General features: G+C 39.9%; 1 protein-coding gene across 1 annotated transcript; it reads right to left on the reverse strand.

Annotated features, from left to right (window-relative positions):
• Positions 1–1158: 1158 nt before the first annotated feature.
• LOC145493872 (monocarboxylate transporter 10-like) lies at positions 1159–16205 on the reverse strand. Its single transcript, XM_081473348.1, has 4 exons — positions 11145–16205; positions 6648–7231; positions 5595–5964; positions 1159–5333 (listed from the first exon to the last, which is right to left on the reverse strand). Exons 1-4 carry the CDS (start codon positions 11335–11337, stop codon positions 4687–4689), a joined length of 1794 nt encoding a protein of 597 aa, XP_081329474.1. The 5' UTR covers positions 11338–16205; the 3' UTR covers positions 1159–4686.
• Between the last annotated feature and the right edge of the window lie 1718 nt (positions 16206–17923).

The raw sequence follows: 17923 nt of genomic DNA on the forward strand, positions 1-17923 counted from the left end.
GGCAAGAAGTCTCTTCTTACCAATTGTTTCTGTTATTTCTTCCCTTTATGATGAAGGAATCAAAATATCCTGGTATCTAGACTCGGACGGAGAACAAGACTTTGTGTCTGACTGGCGAACCCTCTGGTTGTTCCAAGGCAAGCGTACAGCAGTATGAATTATGATTTTGTACTTTTTAAGGAGTAGACAGGTGTTTTGAACAGTTTATTGGCTGAAAATATGATTAATGATTAATATGGTAGCTACTGATGATTATAAAACCACTACTCAGCATATGCCTATCCTGGAAATTTTCCAAAATAATTATAATAATAATAATATTAAAAATTTATTAAGTGTGAATGTCCATGAAATGATCAAACTTGTGTGCTTTACATCATCGAAATTAAAACAAATCCTGAAAGTCGTAAATTTATAACGATTGCTAACCAAATACAAATCGTGTTAAAATTGGTAAAAATTGAATAAAGCTAACTTAAAATAATGGGATGACCAACCCCTCAACTTGACCTGTTGCTAAAGAATAGATCCATTGTGACAGAAAAGGCATCACTGCCACCGTCTCAGTGCAAAACTGTTTAAAATTTATTTTCCACAGATTGTCAGTTCATAGAGGTCAGTGGCGGATCCAGACCTTAAGCTAAGGGAAGGGCTTGGTTTTGTTTTGATTGCTCTGGTGGCTTTTCTTCCTTTTGTGATATTTTCTTTTTTCATCCAAAATAAGGGGGGGCTGGTGAGCCCCCTGGGCCCCTCCCCTAGATCCGCCACTGGAGGTTGACAGGTCTATCTTTTTGTTCATAGATCATACTATACTAAATTTTCTGTTTAGGTTATGTTGAAAGCTAGGTAGCTATAAGATAAACAGGCCTTAAACAATTGTCGCTTTTGCATTTGAAATGTGATCTACTGGATAGCCATGAGCTGTGATTTGCCTGAGTACAAGTATGAAGTTTACATCGACAAGTACAGTGTTGAACATCTGCGTGCACTTACCTCCTGACACTTAGTCATGGTCCTCATCCACACCAAACACTATGTTTTTAATCTCCCATTAGCAAAGCCCGCTCCTAAGGGGACACTTGTTTTTGTCACAAGTGTCTTGGCTTGTTGAAGGCTCGGCCCCAGGGGGTACTCACAGTATACATGATGGGTGGGGGGGAGGGGAGGTCTGATGGAGCTTGATATCGCAAACCCAAAAAAAATACACGAGCCTGAAATTTTACTCCCAAAAAAATACCTGGCAACAAAATGCCCTACCGAAAAATAGGAGCCCATCATGTTACAGATCTCTTGACCCAAAAAAATACTGAGGGTGTAAATTTTCAATCCAAAAACAATGTCAGACCCCCCGTCATGTATACTGCAAATACCCCCCCCTCCAGGGACTTGGCAGTAATTACACCAGAGATTGCAGAGATTGTAAAAGGACACAATGAAATGTGAATTACAACCATGTTTACTGGCCTACTGCAGAATTGTGGAAGCTAGTTTGAAAACCCAAGTTAGCAGCATTTAAGTGCCAGCCAAGTAATTTACAACCTTGTTTTAGAATTTTAACTAAGGAAAAACAATGAAGGCTCATTCTCAAGCTCTCTGGCCTGTGCTCCAAGAATTTCCAAAAGCCTTTGTTTGCTAGTGAAATTGCAACCTGTGAGTGAATTAACTTCCCTTTGTGAATTATGCTGTTAGCTAGCTCTCAGTTACATCCACAAAGCACTAATTGACCTTAAAGTTCCTCATAATTGAAGGGGTGCGTGCAAAACCATGCTAACTGATGATTTTGTGTTTTTTTTTCCTCAAAAGTGCCTGAATTTTTGCATGTGGTTTTTAATTGAATAGAAAAACATCACCCTGTATTTTTCCCCCTGGTTCGCTCTTCATTTTTGATAAATAACGTATGCAAAAAAAACTCTGTTTTCCTGTGGCATCTTTTGGAGATCTTTTGCTGCATGAGAAAAAAAAATGAAGTCTTTTGTTTTGCTGAACAATGAAACCAGCGAAGCATCACTTTAACTGCCAGTTGATGGAGCCAAAACAAGTATTATAAACAAATAATTGAACCATATTGCAAACGGTGCTTTGTTGGCACAAGTGATTAATGCGTTGCGCTGCAAGCCTTGCAGTTTTTGACTAGAGGTTGGTTCAACACCACATCAGTTGATGCTTTCTTTTTTTTTTTCGTTATCTCTCCTCTTCTCTTTTCGACAAGTTGCATTTGTTGGGAGACCCTACAAAACGGCTGAAAAATATACTGGTGTGTAACCGACTAACTGGTGATGGACTTGCATCGGAAAGAGTAGCAATAGCCATAACAATAATTTCATATGAAGAAGACCATACCATCAATACAGTTGCTCAAGTAAATACCTCCAGACAACTGTCCAGACAACTGTGTTTAATTTTTCCAACTTTAGAACAAGTTGCATTTATTTTTTTTAGGGTAAAGCAACTCTAAAATGAGTTGATTGTACAAACGAGTTCTACAGAATCCTTCACACTATGTAATACACAAACATGTGAACTAAGTGACACAACTTCTAAAACTAGTTTAAAATAAAACCTGAGGTACATTGACACCCTAATTGAGTGGTCTATGTAGCAGTGTAAACTTACAATTCATTGACTGCAAGACCAGCTACACTGTGGTAATGACAAATTAATAGCACTTATAAAACAAATGTAAACTTACATCTTTTAAAAACATTTTTACACACATTTCAAACCCTAGTGCTCTATGTAGCAAAGGAACAGCTTGTTGGCTAATTTTGCAAGTTGTTGCGAGATCACAAATGTGTTCAGTCTTTCTGTTTAAAATGTGATCCTTGTGGAATGATATTTTCCTTGCTACAACATCTGCGTGTCATGTTATTTGTCTTCGAACTGTGTCTGTCCACCCATCTCTATAATTAATAATAGCAACAACAACAACAACAAATAGGCCCTAGGGTACATGAATAATGCCAAAACAGTAGAAACAACAACAAACAACGGAATAGTGTAAGTGTAAAGTATTTCTTGCAAACTTCAGGATAAAAATCACTCGTAAATTCTGTGTTAAACCAAGTCCCTATTGTAACCCCCCAAGAAGAATAAAATATATTATTGTATTGTAGACAAATAATCTTAAAATATTGAACCAGTGGTCAACATAAATAGTTCTTTCCAAAGTTATGACACTCGTGGAGGTTTGGTTAACTGTATTTTTAGAGAACTACTGTAGCATTTCTTCGTGAACAACTGAGTTGTATAATCTTGAATCAATATAATTTAGTTTAGATGTGGCTCTTTCTGCTTTCACTCAGCTACTATCACTGATGTGAATAAATTTGCACACACTGTAGGATAATCTTTGATAAGCACAACATATCTTCAGTTTAATTGATGCAATGTTAATTTATAGCAAAAGATTTTAACTGTAAAAGATTTTTAGAATATAAGGCTTTGGTCTGTGTTTTTTCTTATTTTTCATTTGATTGTTAAAACTGTTTTTAACAACTGTACTGATGGCTAAAAAAGGCTTTTCCTTCAAAAGTGCCATGTTGCTTGACGGGGTATCCCTAAAATGAATGCAAATTTCACAATGAGCTACATCTGAAATGTCAGTTCATGTTTTTTGCTTGCTGTCTTTGAGAAATTTTGAATTCATGGCTTCAGTTAGTACCAATACACTCTCAGTGAGATGCAAAATATTTAATCTTTTTCTTGATTTTTGGTCATTGTGGTTAAATTGGCAAGTCACTCGAACACATCTCTTGTTTTCACTCTTCAATTCTTGGGGGCACCTGATGATGGTTTTCTCTCAAGTGCTTTAAAATGCTGTTTTAGGTTATCTAGAATGCTTGTAAAACTCGGTAAGTTGCTGTTAGGCTGTCCTATAAAATGTTTACCTTTTTGAATATTCTAGAGGAAGTTATTATTTTTTTTTCCATTTCAAGAAAATCTTGGGTGCCATTGCCTTTCCAAAAATCATAGCTGAATTTTTTTAGGTACCCCAAAATGACATTTCTATCACTTCTAAAACAATAGGCATTAAATTTTTGATATCACAAATGTCGGAGATGACAATTCTCTGAAGAAAATCAGAGGTGATTAAACAGATAATTTACCAAACCGATCTATTGGGTGCCCCTGAGTTCTTAGTGACTGGATAGTATTGTTAAATTAACTCTGACAATGTTATATAATGATATATGTTAATGACGGAATCTAACATAGCTCCTCCTTAAATATTGAAATTGGTTGTTTCATCAAGTGCATTAAATTATTCCACCCTCACATGTGGTACTTTTAATTCACAAACATTCACCCTGACGCTGATTAATCTGGTCAATTAAAAAGATCCTTTTTCATCCAAGAGTGAAAACACTTATTTTCTGACCTGACATATTGAAGCATATTGAAGCAGCCAGGTGAGGAGAAAGTAGAAAATCATACACCTATGGAATCTATCATCTTGATGTACTACCATATTCGCACAATGAATATGAAACAAATTGTATGGCAATCGGTTAGGAGAACTGCTATTTCCATCTTGGAACTAATAAGATTTGACTCTCACTTCCGTAATATGGTCTCCATTACCATGGGGTAATTTTTTTAAAACACCAAAACTCAGTATTGATTTTCATGAATAACTTTGTTACTTTGCACCTCTTATGAGGCATACTGACTAGTCATCAGTTGCACCTATACAACTGTCTCCAAGCCTACGACAACTACTTTTTCTGCTTGGGGTGGAGGAGGCTGTTGAGGATTGTTTGCGATGTGCTGGGGAATGCATGCAATGCTACCACATTCACTGGCTGCAATCTCCTTGGGCATGTCCATGTATCTCCTTACAAGTGAGAACACAGAGCTGCTCAGTTCCCCTCTGAGCTGGAGCAGCCGACTTCGTCTAACATTTATGGTGTCCATCGACACAAGACATGTCTCTCGCACTGTTGAAATGCTGTTTGTGCTAAGTCCAATAGTGTTTCTCTTGTTGTTGATACTCAAAGTGGAGAGAGCATTATCATTGCTTGCCACACTGTAGAAAGATGCTGGTCTAAAATTATCTTCTGTCTCTGGTTCTTCAATGATGACCTCAGGAATACCACTGTAGCGATTTCTGTACATCTGTTGTTCTTTCTCGGCCAAGGCTCTTTTTTCGTCAAAGTATGTAGGCTTTTCATTATAGCCACTTTCCTCTGCAAGAACAACTCTGCATTTTTTGTCCTCTTCTCTCTCTGGCATCAGAAATGGAATGCCGAACATCATGCAGGCAGCAGCAGTCGGTACAGCACCAGCAATGTAGAAGGCCACTTGATACGAGTTTGAGGCATCATAGATAAAACCTGAAAGGGCAGCCAAAAATATTCACATTTTAGATTAGCTGGAAGTAAGATTGGATTTTAAGCCACTGTTAAGGGTGATCAACACAGATCTGTTCTGGTTTTGTTTTATCCATATTTTCTGTACTTAGCACCAGTTACATGTTTTATTGTAGTTCTTGTTTGTTGGGATTGACCATTTAATTTTATGGCCTCCAAGTGCATTGATAATTGATTTTAGTGAAAGGATAGAAATCAATCCTTGTTTCACTCTTTTCAACTCACCAGCAATTGGGGGCCCAAGTGTAAGAGGCACAGACTTGAGGGCAAACAGAACGCCAACACCATGCGCCATCTTGTCTCTTCCTACAATGTCACCAGTCAGGACAGGAGCCAAAAGCACATAGCACCCTTCGAAGAAGCCAAAAACCGTGGCATAGATAACAAGGCCAGAATACGAAGTTAGAACAGGGCAAAGTGTGTTACTGATTCCGATCATGAGAAATGAGATCTGGTAGAGATACAGCCTGTTCACCTTTGGGTGGTCTGCCATCTTGCCAAAGAGGAGGCGTCCGAGGGTTGATCCAACTGACATGATACCGATGAGAAGTGTTGCTTTGAATGGGTCAATTCCTTCTTCAGTGGCAAGACGCACCTGAAAAAAGGTTTGAGAAAGAAATAGTAAATTAGTTTAACAACCACTGAGTACATGCAGTTGCAGTTGAATCTCCGCTCAGAGTTTCTTCTTTACAATGGACAGGTCTGTTTGTGACCAGATGCTGATTCCATGCAGTTATTCCAACTCTCTGCAATAACCAGGTTGTTGATGATGGTTTCAACCATATTAAAACAAATTTTTTCACAACTTGCAAAGAATGTAGAGACTTTATTTGACTCATCTCTTCTTGCTTTGGAGAGAAGGGGGGAAGAACAAATAAAGACCTTGCTCTATTATCAAAATGAAAAAGACCTTCACATTTGGAAAGCAATACCAAAAATCTAGAGTTCAAAGTCTGAAGCTTCAGTGGGATTCGAACCCATGACCTCTGCTGATGCCAGCTTCCGCAAATGCTCAAACTTCCAGCTGAGCTGAAAAGCCTTTGGGAGAGGGCCACTAGTGAGTTCTATTTATAATTGGCATGTTAGACGAGGGTGTGATATTAAATGCTTTGTTTTGAGTTATATACATTTATAGTATCACTGCTGGTGGGGCATTTACTCTTAGTATTCATAAAGGTCAGGTTTTATTATGTTTCTTTTTGGGTTTAAATGAATCTGATGTTGCTTTACAGTGGCAATGAGTGTGTCATTTCAGAGGGAAAAATTAAAGGGACTTACCAAGTGAACAAATGGTACAAAGTACCCCAGCATCCAAAGTGCTAATGATGAACACCACAAAATGTATGCCTTGTTTTTAAACAATTCCTTGAAACTCTTCAGAATTGCAAATCGCGATTTCTTTTCCCCTTCAACCTGCTTTGCTGGTTGAAGAAAGCCAGTGTTTATGGGTCTGTAGACAAGCGCACAGAAAACCACACAAGCAAGCATTCCTGCAGAGATCCTCATTGTGTTACGCATTCCGAGGTGCTGAATCAGTTTCTGCATGACAGGTCCCATACACAAAGTTCCAACGCCGCTGCCTGAGGAAGTGATTCCATTGGCTAATGAGAGGCGCTTTGAGAAGTACTGTCCCAATATGACTACAGATGGAAAATAACACATGCTTGCTCCGACTCCAAACATTAATCCATAGGTCAAGTCCATCAAGTAAATATTGGTAGATATTGACCCTAAGAGACAACCACCTGCAGCCACCATACAGCCAATCATTGTTGTCGCACGGCAGCCAAACTTTTGGCACAGGGTGGTCGCTAGAGGCCCGAGAAGGAACATCATACCGTAAGTTATGGAACCAACCCATGCTGAAGAGAAAATAAACAATTTGTTCAGGTGAGTTGAGCAACCTTGTAAAGACACTTTGTGCCTTGATATCAACATATATGTTCTCTTTAATTGTCTTGATAAGTTTCTTATCCTGCCATTAAGGAGATTTTGATTATAAAGCAGGGATGCAGCTAAGAAAAAATATCATCCCACTGCCATCTGGTGTTAATAAGTTGATGTGTAATTTTACACATGAACAAAGCCTGAGGCATAATTTTATGCTGCTCAAATTTTTGCCACGGAAAAGGTCTTTCTTTCATCATTGATGCAATTTGCATGATATAAGAAGTTAGCAATTTCTTTGTAGTTTTCAGCAGCGACTACCACCTGCAATTATTTTCCTCTTTAATTAAGGGAGATAGCATAGAATATTTTTTTGTCTACTATGATTGGGAAATTGAATATCCCAAAGAACTTTTTAACACATTTTCTCAGTTGCACTCAATAAAATGGTGAATATTTCTTCGTTGTCTACTGAAATCGTTAGGAAGTCTAACTGGTGCTTACATTCACAGACGTGTTTTGGTACGAAATTTTTAGTCTTTCATTTGGTTTGGTTTAATTTATTTTACGGGTACAAAATGTCCCCTCTTTGCGCATACAACAAAGGAGTATTGTGTTGTAACAACCAGTTTGAACTGACCACCAGTTTATTTTTCGGACCAGCATCAAGCCACTGAAGACGGCATTAAAGTTTAAAAATAAGCACGGACTCGTTACTTGTACCCAGATAAAAAAAAAGGTTGTACCATTTTCTGAGAAGCAGCCCGGAACAGATTAGTTTTTTTTTTGTGAAAATAGAGCAGAGGGTGATGAGGCGAAATGGAAACAATGATGGATGTCAATAACGATGACTTATCTTTCGAAGTGTTAACAGTTCTGTGTTATCTTTACGCGTCCATGTTACAAAAAAACAGATATTGATTTTCAACAAAAACATAGCGTCCCTTGAATAAAGTGGTTTTGTTGGTTGTGTATACTGGCAACAAGTCAACCGATAAATTTAGGGAGATTAAAAAAGTGAAGACCTAGAGCAGAAGGAAAGAGTGACTCGCGAGAAGAACCACTACAGAGACAAGTCTGAGATGGTTTTAGGCCATGAATGCAAAAAAAAGGGGAGGGAAGCGCGTGCAAGAGGAAGATTCACTTTTAAATCGCGCGTGAGCTCTCGCGCTTTTCTTTTCCCACTACGCGCTTTTCAAAGACCACCCCACGAAACCGCGCGTGTGGTTTTCAGGTCAAGGAAATATTCTTGTTTGTGGCGTCGCTATAATGTATTGTTTTGAAATCGCAAATTTCAGAAGTCTAATGATTTTTGAAGGTGCTTTACTCGTTTAAAATGTTGAAATATTGGATAATTAGGGAAGTGAAACTTTCCACCCACGGGTCATCTCAAATTTTTTGGAAATCACATGATTGGGGATATTGTAGCAGAAAAAGGTGAAGAACCGCATCAGATATCATCCCTAACAATTATGCCACTTGGAAAAGCAGACGATAAATGGCTTAATTGCATTTAAATTTGCGAGAATATGGGAAAATTTTGGCCAAAGCGTGTAAGGAATAAACTTAATCGCATGCAAGGGGATAACTGTACAACCCGATTTCTCGTAACAGGACTGCAGTTTGCATCCTTCTCAACGCCAAGGTCGTTTTTCACTAAACGTGTTGTTTGCCTATCGCTATGCTTGAATCTGCACACAATTCAGTATTCTAATTAAAAGATATTCAGTAACTTTACTTACAGGCCGATAAGATAGAATTAAAGAATTATAACGGAGATTTAACATATTTTGATATATTGACTGAGGCTGCTTCTTATATGAAATCTGTCATAAAAAGTTTTGTTAATTCCGCTTGCGTGAATCTTTTGTTGCAATTACATGCAGATTTTCATCTCAGTAAAAACAGCGTGTTGTTTTCCTACTCAGACAAATAAATTATTTGTCGAAGGAAAAACATGCAACGAGATTAGGTCTGAAACCGAACATTCCGTGACAAATTGCTCTAGAAAATAACGAAACGAAATCCCCGCTTCCGACGATGAAATTGCCGCGGTCTAACTGCAGTGGTAAACTAAACTGCGCAATTAAATGGCTTTGTTTTTATAACTTCTTAGAACAACAAACGGAGGAAGCTTTTAAATTCAGTGTCGTGTTTCATTTTTATCCATGCATAATTTTGAAAGCTTCTGGTGTGTGGCAATTTAAAATCTCCTGCAGGGATATTTTCTGCGTCATAGTTGTTGCGAAAGAGTTTTCATAAATCCTTCCTCTGTAGGTCATTTCCCACTGTCCTTACTAGCTCGTAAAACGGAAACTCAGTCTTTGGTATTTTTACTCCTAGCTACATTGTAGCTTAAATCCGAGCCGGACTTAGGTTTTGATTTGAAGTGTTTATAATACCGAGGAGAGATATACATTAGATAGTGTGCATAATTATTATTTTTATATTGAAAATTACACCTCGTTTCTCGTTCCCATTTGTGCCATTTCGCACGTACCGGTGTTTCGTTATTTATAGAGAAGGAATCCGATCTTCCAGTTGGGACGAAACAGGCAAATTTCGATATTTTATGACATCTAAACAGAGGGTCTGTTAATGTAGAAATCTCCAAATTTAGCGTTGTTTCGGAACGCTTAATCCATGCGGTCAAGCATCTACCTTTAAAGTTCATTTAGCTGAGCTGCCATAAAATTTGCATGAAATTTCACCAGTGCTTGTTAACGAGTTTTAAGCGACCACAGAGAGCGAAAGAAGATAAAAAGAACTTTGAATTTGTTATTAAAAAGTTAACTAATCTGTCAGTTGATGTTTTCGTAACGAAAGACGTTCTGCGAAAGATAAGGTAAATTCAAGAATTATTTGCCCAAGTATAAATAAAACAATGGCACAGTTATCTGCAGTTGTTATCTTGTAAATGACATAACCTTTCGAATGCAAATGAGCTCTTTTAAACCTGGCTAATACAATGGCAATATTTACAGTAATTTTTTTCTTTATTTTTGGCAACCAAAACGTAAAGAGAGTGTCAGCAAGGTAGGGAATTAGCTCAGGATGGCTAAAAACTAAAGCTTTTCGTCACGAAATTCAAGCTAGTACGTGAATTGGGGGTGTGTTTGGGGGTATTGGTCGAATGCAATGGAAAACCCCTAAAATTCACGCAGTCTCAATCCAATGTTGCTATTGGCCGAAAATCAAGAAAAACAGGTTTTTGACAATTTGACAGTTCTTGTCATATGTGACAATGACGAGCGAATTCGATCGAAGAAGAAAATTTTCTTCGAGCAAATGAACTCCTCAATGTGAAATCTCTTAGCCTTAAAAATAACATAAGCATGTCCCACATGAAGAAGTAACAATCACTCGGGAATCTTGTGTTACTATGAAAATATTCCAGAGTCGTATAGCGCCTTGCTTTGTGCAGAGATACGAGAGCAAAAATTATTTCAGCTACCTCCTACATGACCGGCGTCGGGTTTTCCTTTCCACTGTAGGCCGTGACTCGAAAGTCGATGCTTGATATCGTTTGAACAGCTGATCTTAAAATTTCCTTGGTCCAGGTTTCGTTTTTTCTTCGCTGGTTTATATATCGATTCGACAAGCGAGTTGCCGTAGATTTTCAATGATAGCCGGCCTCTCGGCTTTCAGAATTATATGAACCTTCGATCGCGCGCCGGCCGGAGAGAGGAAATCCACTTGCAACATATCAAGAAACATTGCTCCAGGATTAATGTAAGTGATTATTTTCTGCGCCCAAATTGCTGGATTGTACAGGCAGCAGCTAGAAGCAATTAGCGTTCAGCAAGAGATTAAAAATACAACACAATACAAGCAAGCTCATTTGCATCTTGTTTTTAGAAAGAGGAGAGAAAACGATATCGGCGTTACCTGCGTCAGCCTTGCCGGTGTTGAACTCGTTAAGCAGCTCCACATACATGACGCCGAAGTTGTTCATGGTGCCAAGGACGATAAACTGCGTGGAGAAAGTTGCCAGGCAAACCAGCCAGCCCCAGCCACCATCGGGAAAGGGAACAATAACTTCGGGTTTTTCGTCCATTGGTTTCTTCTTGCAGCAGGCCATTTTCTTCGAAGATTTTTTTGCTCGATTGCTGGTATTTTGTTAGACCTCCAACTGCTTTGGATGTTTGCTTGAGGTTCTAGCTCTCTGCGCACTGGTTTTGCGCTGTTCCACCAAGCGGTGTCCTTACAAGAGATGTTACCTTGACCCAGGCTTGGAATCGAGTGACAATTGCAAGCCGAACGACTTCTGCTGCGGGTTGATGGGTTCTTTATTTAGGGAAGTGACGTCTTTGTATCAAGCTGGCATTTCCTGGCGCTGATTGGTTAATAACACATGTTTGCCGCTAAGCTGGATGTTCTAGCGCTGATCACGAGTGTATTCTCCTCACCTAAAAAAACAACAGATTGTCAGCTGTTACGGCGTGACTTACGAGACTCATGTGACTAGTGATTTGCATGACAAGACCGTGTTTAAAAAAAAAATGCTTGCTCGTTCTGCATCGCGAACTTAGCTGTAGGTCGGGGAACTCTTTCTTGTAGTTCATTGGGGGTAAGAATGTGTATAAATAAATACCATCTAACCACGTCTAACGTTCCATATCAGATTTTCCATTTCCGGCACGTGAAAAGAACATGGTATGTAGTGACCTTTAGCCTTTAATTTCGATTCTGAAGAAAGGATCCTTTTGAGGTTTTAAGTCTTTTGTGCTTAGAAAATTGTTTTTTCACCCATGTAAATATACTAAAGTCATGCAAGGGACATCACTTTGCTGCCCTTTCCAAATCAATGTTTTCTGACCTAACCCAGTTCTGATCCAATTATTTAATGTGCAGGTCAGATTTTACTGGGCGATGGTCGGCGCAGATTGACAAATCTCTCAACACAAAACATGTTATGCTGAGTTTAAAATTGTTGAATTGCAGAATTCAAACCCGGTGTTTCGGTTATCCAGGGGTTATGCAGCTCACATAGAGTAAAAAGTATGTATGTTTGAGAGCGCTTCGTACCGGTAGATCAAATTCTTCGTCCTTTTCTATTTTTAGTGATGACCACTTACTCATTTACTGAGGTTTCGACCTGTATAAACATTCAAATTTTCTGCCCTTGTTTTAGTGTTCCTTGATTTGTGATTTCAAATTTTTATAGCGCGCAGCCAGATTGTAGATCGCTGATCGATAAATCGTGCGCTTTTTAACGGTTCTACAAAAACACCTGGGGGAACGTTTAGTTTTTGCTTTGCACAAAGAGACACTTGAACTATTTAACAGGAGATAACGTGCTTGTTTGAAACAGAATAATAATGAAAACAAATCTCGGACGACACGATTTATTGTCAAAATATCCCTATTTACTTTTCCTGTGTTCAAGTTTCGAAGAAGATTTGGAGACCCTAAATTCATATGAGTTTGTTCGAACTTGTTCGCAGAGAACAAGGAAATACTTTCTAGTTCTTTCGTTAATTAAAATTTTCTACCTTAGCTCAGCTAGCTTCAGCTGAAGGAACTGAAGCGAATCGTTTTGTGATCCGAGTGTTATATAACTGAACGGTTTCACCGCCCACGCGAATTTTCACGTTCAGCTATTGCAAATTTCGAGTACACTTCTCATTAAAACGTAATGTACAAAAAAATAATAAAGTTTCCTGCTTTCAAATTGATTCTCAACGTCGAAACACGCTGTTACAGTAGCTATGGCGCAATATTTCGCAAATTTATAATAAGCCGTCTTGATGCTCCGAACGCCGCCCGGGCCCCCGGGTACCGCCGACGCGGGGTCGTAATTTCTAAAAAAAAAAAAATAAAGAATTTCGCAGAATTAGCACAAACTCGCTGGAAGTCGTTGAAATCATTCATGCAGTTCGCGGTTTGTTTGAATTTCAAAGGCCTTTCAATATTGTGCGTGTAGTGTGGTTGCCGTGAGGGGTCCCCTAGTTAGGTTTTTATACCAGGCTGGCACGAGACGAGGGGAAGGAAGCCCAAGAAATGGAAGAAGGGTTCGAAATGGAAAAGTAGCTTTGAAAGGTCAAAGAGCTTATCATCAAAAAATGTTTTGGAGGCTTTGTCCACGTTGTCAGAATGAGTGATTTTATGCAGAGTTGTTTGTTTAAGTTCGAAAAACTTTACACGGATAATACCTTGAAAAATTTCAAGAGTCTTTTTTCACTCGACAGACTCTTACCAGGTTATCGTTGTAATGCAGTGTTCGTCAATCGCAGGAAACATGTCCTTGTCTTTAATTGTTACAATATAATACTCCCAGGAATATTCTACTACTAGAGGTTAAGCTAAGGTTGAGAATGACGTTAAAGGCAACCTTTTGCCGTTCCTTATTCAGCCTCTTGTACAGCAAAGTGAGAATATTTGTATTTGTACAGTATTTTCTGGTTGTCGCACACGTCATTCGTAAGTCTCTCTAATATGTTGTCATCGCTGCACGTTTCTTGGTATCCCGAGCTAATATACTAAGTCACAAGTTTGGATTTTATGTGGCGAGATGTCACGGGACTTTCCAGGCATTTCCTGTAAAAAACGATTATAGCGTGCTTTCTGCTCGCGTGCGAAGACGACTCGCAGTTCGGACCTGCGCTTTCGTTTGCCAAAGCTGACGCTGAGGGTGGCCGTAGGGTTTCCTCGTCGTGCAAGAAGCTGAATCGTTGCGGAATGTTTGATTTTGAATTCCTTAATTTAATTTTCAGAAATGCGCTATAACCAAGGCCAAGGTTAAGGCCAAAGGCGCGACCCTCGGGGATGGGGTGGGGGCGTTGGTGCTACCGGAATGAGACCAATTTCTCGCAGTTTTTATACCGCAAAATAATCATCAGCAAAATGAGGAAGAACTAACTGGACTTGAAAAACGAGTTTGAATAGAATCGAAGTTTTTCTTTAGTCGTTTGCGTAATTCATGCCTTGGTGTGTGCTTTGTCGTTTCTGTTAGAGAAGGGGGCTTTTTGTGGTTTTTATGAGGGGTGCCGTGAAGCTGAGGAATCTTTAAATAGTTTATTTGAGACAAATCTGTTTCTGAAGATTTCATTTATAATGCAACGCATAAATATTAATAAACAAAAACGAGGAGTGCGTGTATAAATCCCACTAAACAACAATAGAATTAAATCAACTGCACCTGATTCAGTTAGTTGATCGATGAAAATTCCTTGCGTACCTGTGTATCTCTTCTTACAAATTTCTGGTCGACATTTTCAGATATTTTCCTGTTCTTTCACTGAAACATGCAAAAGCCAAAGTTTGCTACGGCGCACCTTCCCATCCACGTACGTAGGTCAAGTGGGTCACACTATAACATGCGCCTGGCCCGTGGCCATTTTCCCTGCCCATTTGCTTAGCCTACCGTGTCGGTGTCATATATAGGTTTTTATTTTCCTTTCTCGCGAAGAGCGATGAACCCGCTTAAGTGTCAAACGCGGCGAGCGGAGACACGAAACATAAGAAGAATCTGGTTGTTTTATTCTTCGCCACGACGACGGTTCGATTCACCGTGATCACAGATCACGCCCCCCTACAAAAAGCCTTGTCTGGGTCCTAGGGTAGGGTAAGCCTGGCCCAGCTTCCAGTGAACCCGCACAGTGATTGCTTTTCTATGGCTAAAATTTGAACAAAGTTGGAGATTTGTAAACAGCGTGTTTTTCAGAGGAGTTAGGTAGAAGTACCCGAAGAGAAACAATTCCACTTTGGTTACCTTGATTCACCAAGAAAGTTCATTCAGACCCCGGGATTCAAACCAACGTCGCATGTGATTGAATCCCAGGAAAAAAAAATTGCTGAAGTCACTTTAGATCCTGACATAAATCAGTGCCTACATGTCTTATTGTAGATCGTTTTCGGAACACTTTGCAGCTTCCATCCTGATCGCCGTCGAACACTGAGATTTGTGCGGCTTCGATTACATTTCCCCTTCCCCGCCCCCCTTGGAGATGTAATTTAAGTGTGTGATCCTATTAGCATGTGTGACGCCTGCAAAGCGACGAGCCTAGATAAGTAAGTTAGATACCGGGGAATGTCGTGCGACAATTGACGTGTTTATTTTTGAACGTATCACGTGGTGTCCTGGTGGTGAGCTGGCTGAGGTGACCTTTTTTGTCCAATGAACATTCTGCACGACATTGTTGTTGATGCTGTTTGTTTTTTCATTGCAGAGCTGATAAAAACAACAAAGGTTTACGCTACGTTTAGGACCGGCTTTGTTTTTAGAAGGAAAACAGAATCATTGTTGCAAGAGTACATGATACGTACACGATCCGCTATTTTTAGGACTTCGCGAATTTTTTGTCTTATTTTGCATGCCCAGGGGTGGACTTCTTTTCTACTCTCACTCGGCAACAGGTATTATTGCTGCTACACTTTGTGGGATTTGAACTATTTTGGTCTACAATGTAGCATAGATTTCGTCTTTTTGGTCTGCGAGAAATAGGCCAGGGGGGGACTTCCACACGAAAAGGTCGGGAATGCTCGTCGGAAAATTTGAATTAAACCCCTAAAGGAGACCACTCTGGGCGTGGTTCGAACTCTAATTGACCCCTAAAAGATACCACTTTAAACGGATTAGATTTACCAGCTTACGTTCAGGAAAGGAGCCCTCGCTGGTCGGATCGGACTCGAGATACCGGCAGAAATCGAGCCTTAAAGATACTGTAACAGTTAAAAATGCGTTTCGCTATCAACACCCCAAGTGAGACCAGAATCATTGATTTATACCACTAAGCTAAGCTACAATCTTGGACAAAATAAATGGAACATCTGGACCACCCCTCCCCCCCATTTCAATGATGCCAAAATGGCGCGGTTTTGCTCCTTCGCGCCTTCATCATTGCTTTGGTAGTGTGTGTGTGTGTGTGGGGGGGGGGGTGGGGGGGTGGGGGATAATTGTTCCATTTTATTCTGTCCAAGATTGTAGATGACGAGCATCCCCGACCTATTTATATGGGAGTACTCTCCTCCCCTCCCTCCCTCCCTCCCTCCCCTGGGAAATAGGATATATCAATTCAGATAGAGAAATTCAGAGCAGAAAACGTGGAACGAAAAAATGATAACTAAAGACCCCAGCGCTCGTGTGCGCGCACAGGTTGTCGTACATATCACGTAACTTTTATAAATGGTGTAAATGGACAGAGTGGTCCAAAGTAGGGTCAAGCTACATAAAGCGCTTACCTTCGTCTGGATCGCACTTATCACTTGCTGTATCAGCAATTAGCGTTTTACCCGCTTACATTATGTAAGAGTTTAGACTCTTCCATGAGTTGAGGCGTAGTTGAGGCGTAACGCGAGCAACGGCATGTAAGCGAAAAAGGAAGAGAGGGACTTGGTGCGAGGAGCGATCCCAAGCGGGAACTGCGCTTCTCTCCTATTTTTTTCGTGCGCCATTCTTCGCGCTGCGCACCAACTAACTGAACGGCCGAAAGAGGCCAGTAAGAGATACAATTGCGTTCAAAAACAGCGTGCGGTACAGCGCGGGAGCCTCATGTACATCCACCCTGGCCCTGGGGGGATTCTCGTCGTCTCGTTTTATAGGGAGGGAAGTCAATTTAGGACTTTTGGTCTCATTCTGGGTGTTCATAACAGTAAGGATCAGGACAGCCCACGCGCAAAAAAATGATGAACGCCGACATACTGTACTCATGATTTAGATCGATATACACTGGTCCATCATTTCTGGTCTTATTTTGCACGGTTTAGAAGGGCCAAGTGAACCATTAGCCACTCCCAGATTCGCTTTCTTTAGGGGTGGTTTAATTTGCAACGAGGGGCGTGGAAAGTTAAATACAGTAATCAAGTTTGGCCTTTGGTTTTACTGCCATGTGCGTATTCTACGTCTAGTGTCCTGTGATTTTCATATTAGGAAGAGCCTGGAATCCTAATGGACTTTCGTGACAATGAGTAACGAGTGATGAAGTTTGTCCGAAAAAAAAAAAAAATCATTTTCAGTCAACTGCGTGATCGGGATTTGCTTTCTTTCTGTCTAGTCAGCGCGCAGCGGAACCTGTAATGGAGAGGGTAACTTGTTTATCTGGGGAATCAACTGGCTAATTTTTTTTTTAAATGCCATTCAGCTCAAATGGAATCCCAGTAATGGGCAATTTTGTCATTTGCTTCTAAAGTCATTTTCGTTTCGTGAAAGTACTTTATTGGGGCATTGACAATCTGCTCCATTTAAGGCCCAGGTTTGGGGCTAGCAATAGGACGCGACTACATTGCAGCGTGCTTACTCTTTCAATATCATCATTCTATTTGTTACGTGCGAAAATTTCAAAGTAAACACTTATTGCTCCTGAACGGCCTGGGCGTCAGTTTGGTTTGCCTCACAACCGAGTTGTCAATCAGACATTGATTTTGAAAAGAAGCTGGAACTGTCTATTCACAAAAACAGAAGATGGATACGTGACTTGTAAAATACGAAAATATGTTTAAAAAGAATTATAACAAGGTAAAAGAAAAAAATTAAAATATTCATAGAAAGGTCATAAATGTGTTAAAAACAAACGTTTCGTACTCAACGAGAACGAAATGTCATGCACCGTTGGATGCTCCATTTCAGACGCCGGTAAACTGACTAGCAAGACAAAACACACGAAAGGCGGGCGATGTATAGCGGTTACATTGTCTTCCTACTGGTGAAGGGAGGCCCTAAGTACATT

The sequence above is a fragment of the Orbicella franksi genome, chromosome 7 (genome assembly GCF_964199315.1).
Source record: "Orbicella franksi chromosome 7, jaOrbFran1.1, whole genome shotgun sequence".
Lineage (NCBI taxonomy): Eukaryota > Metazoa > Cnidaria > Anthozoa > Scleractinia > Merulinidae > Orbicella > Orbicella franksi.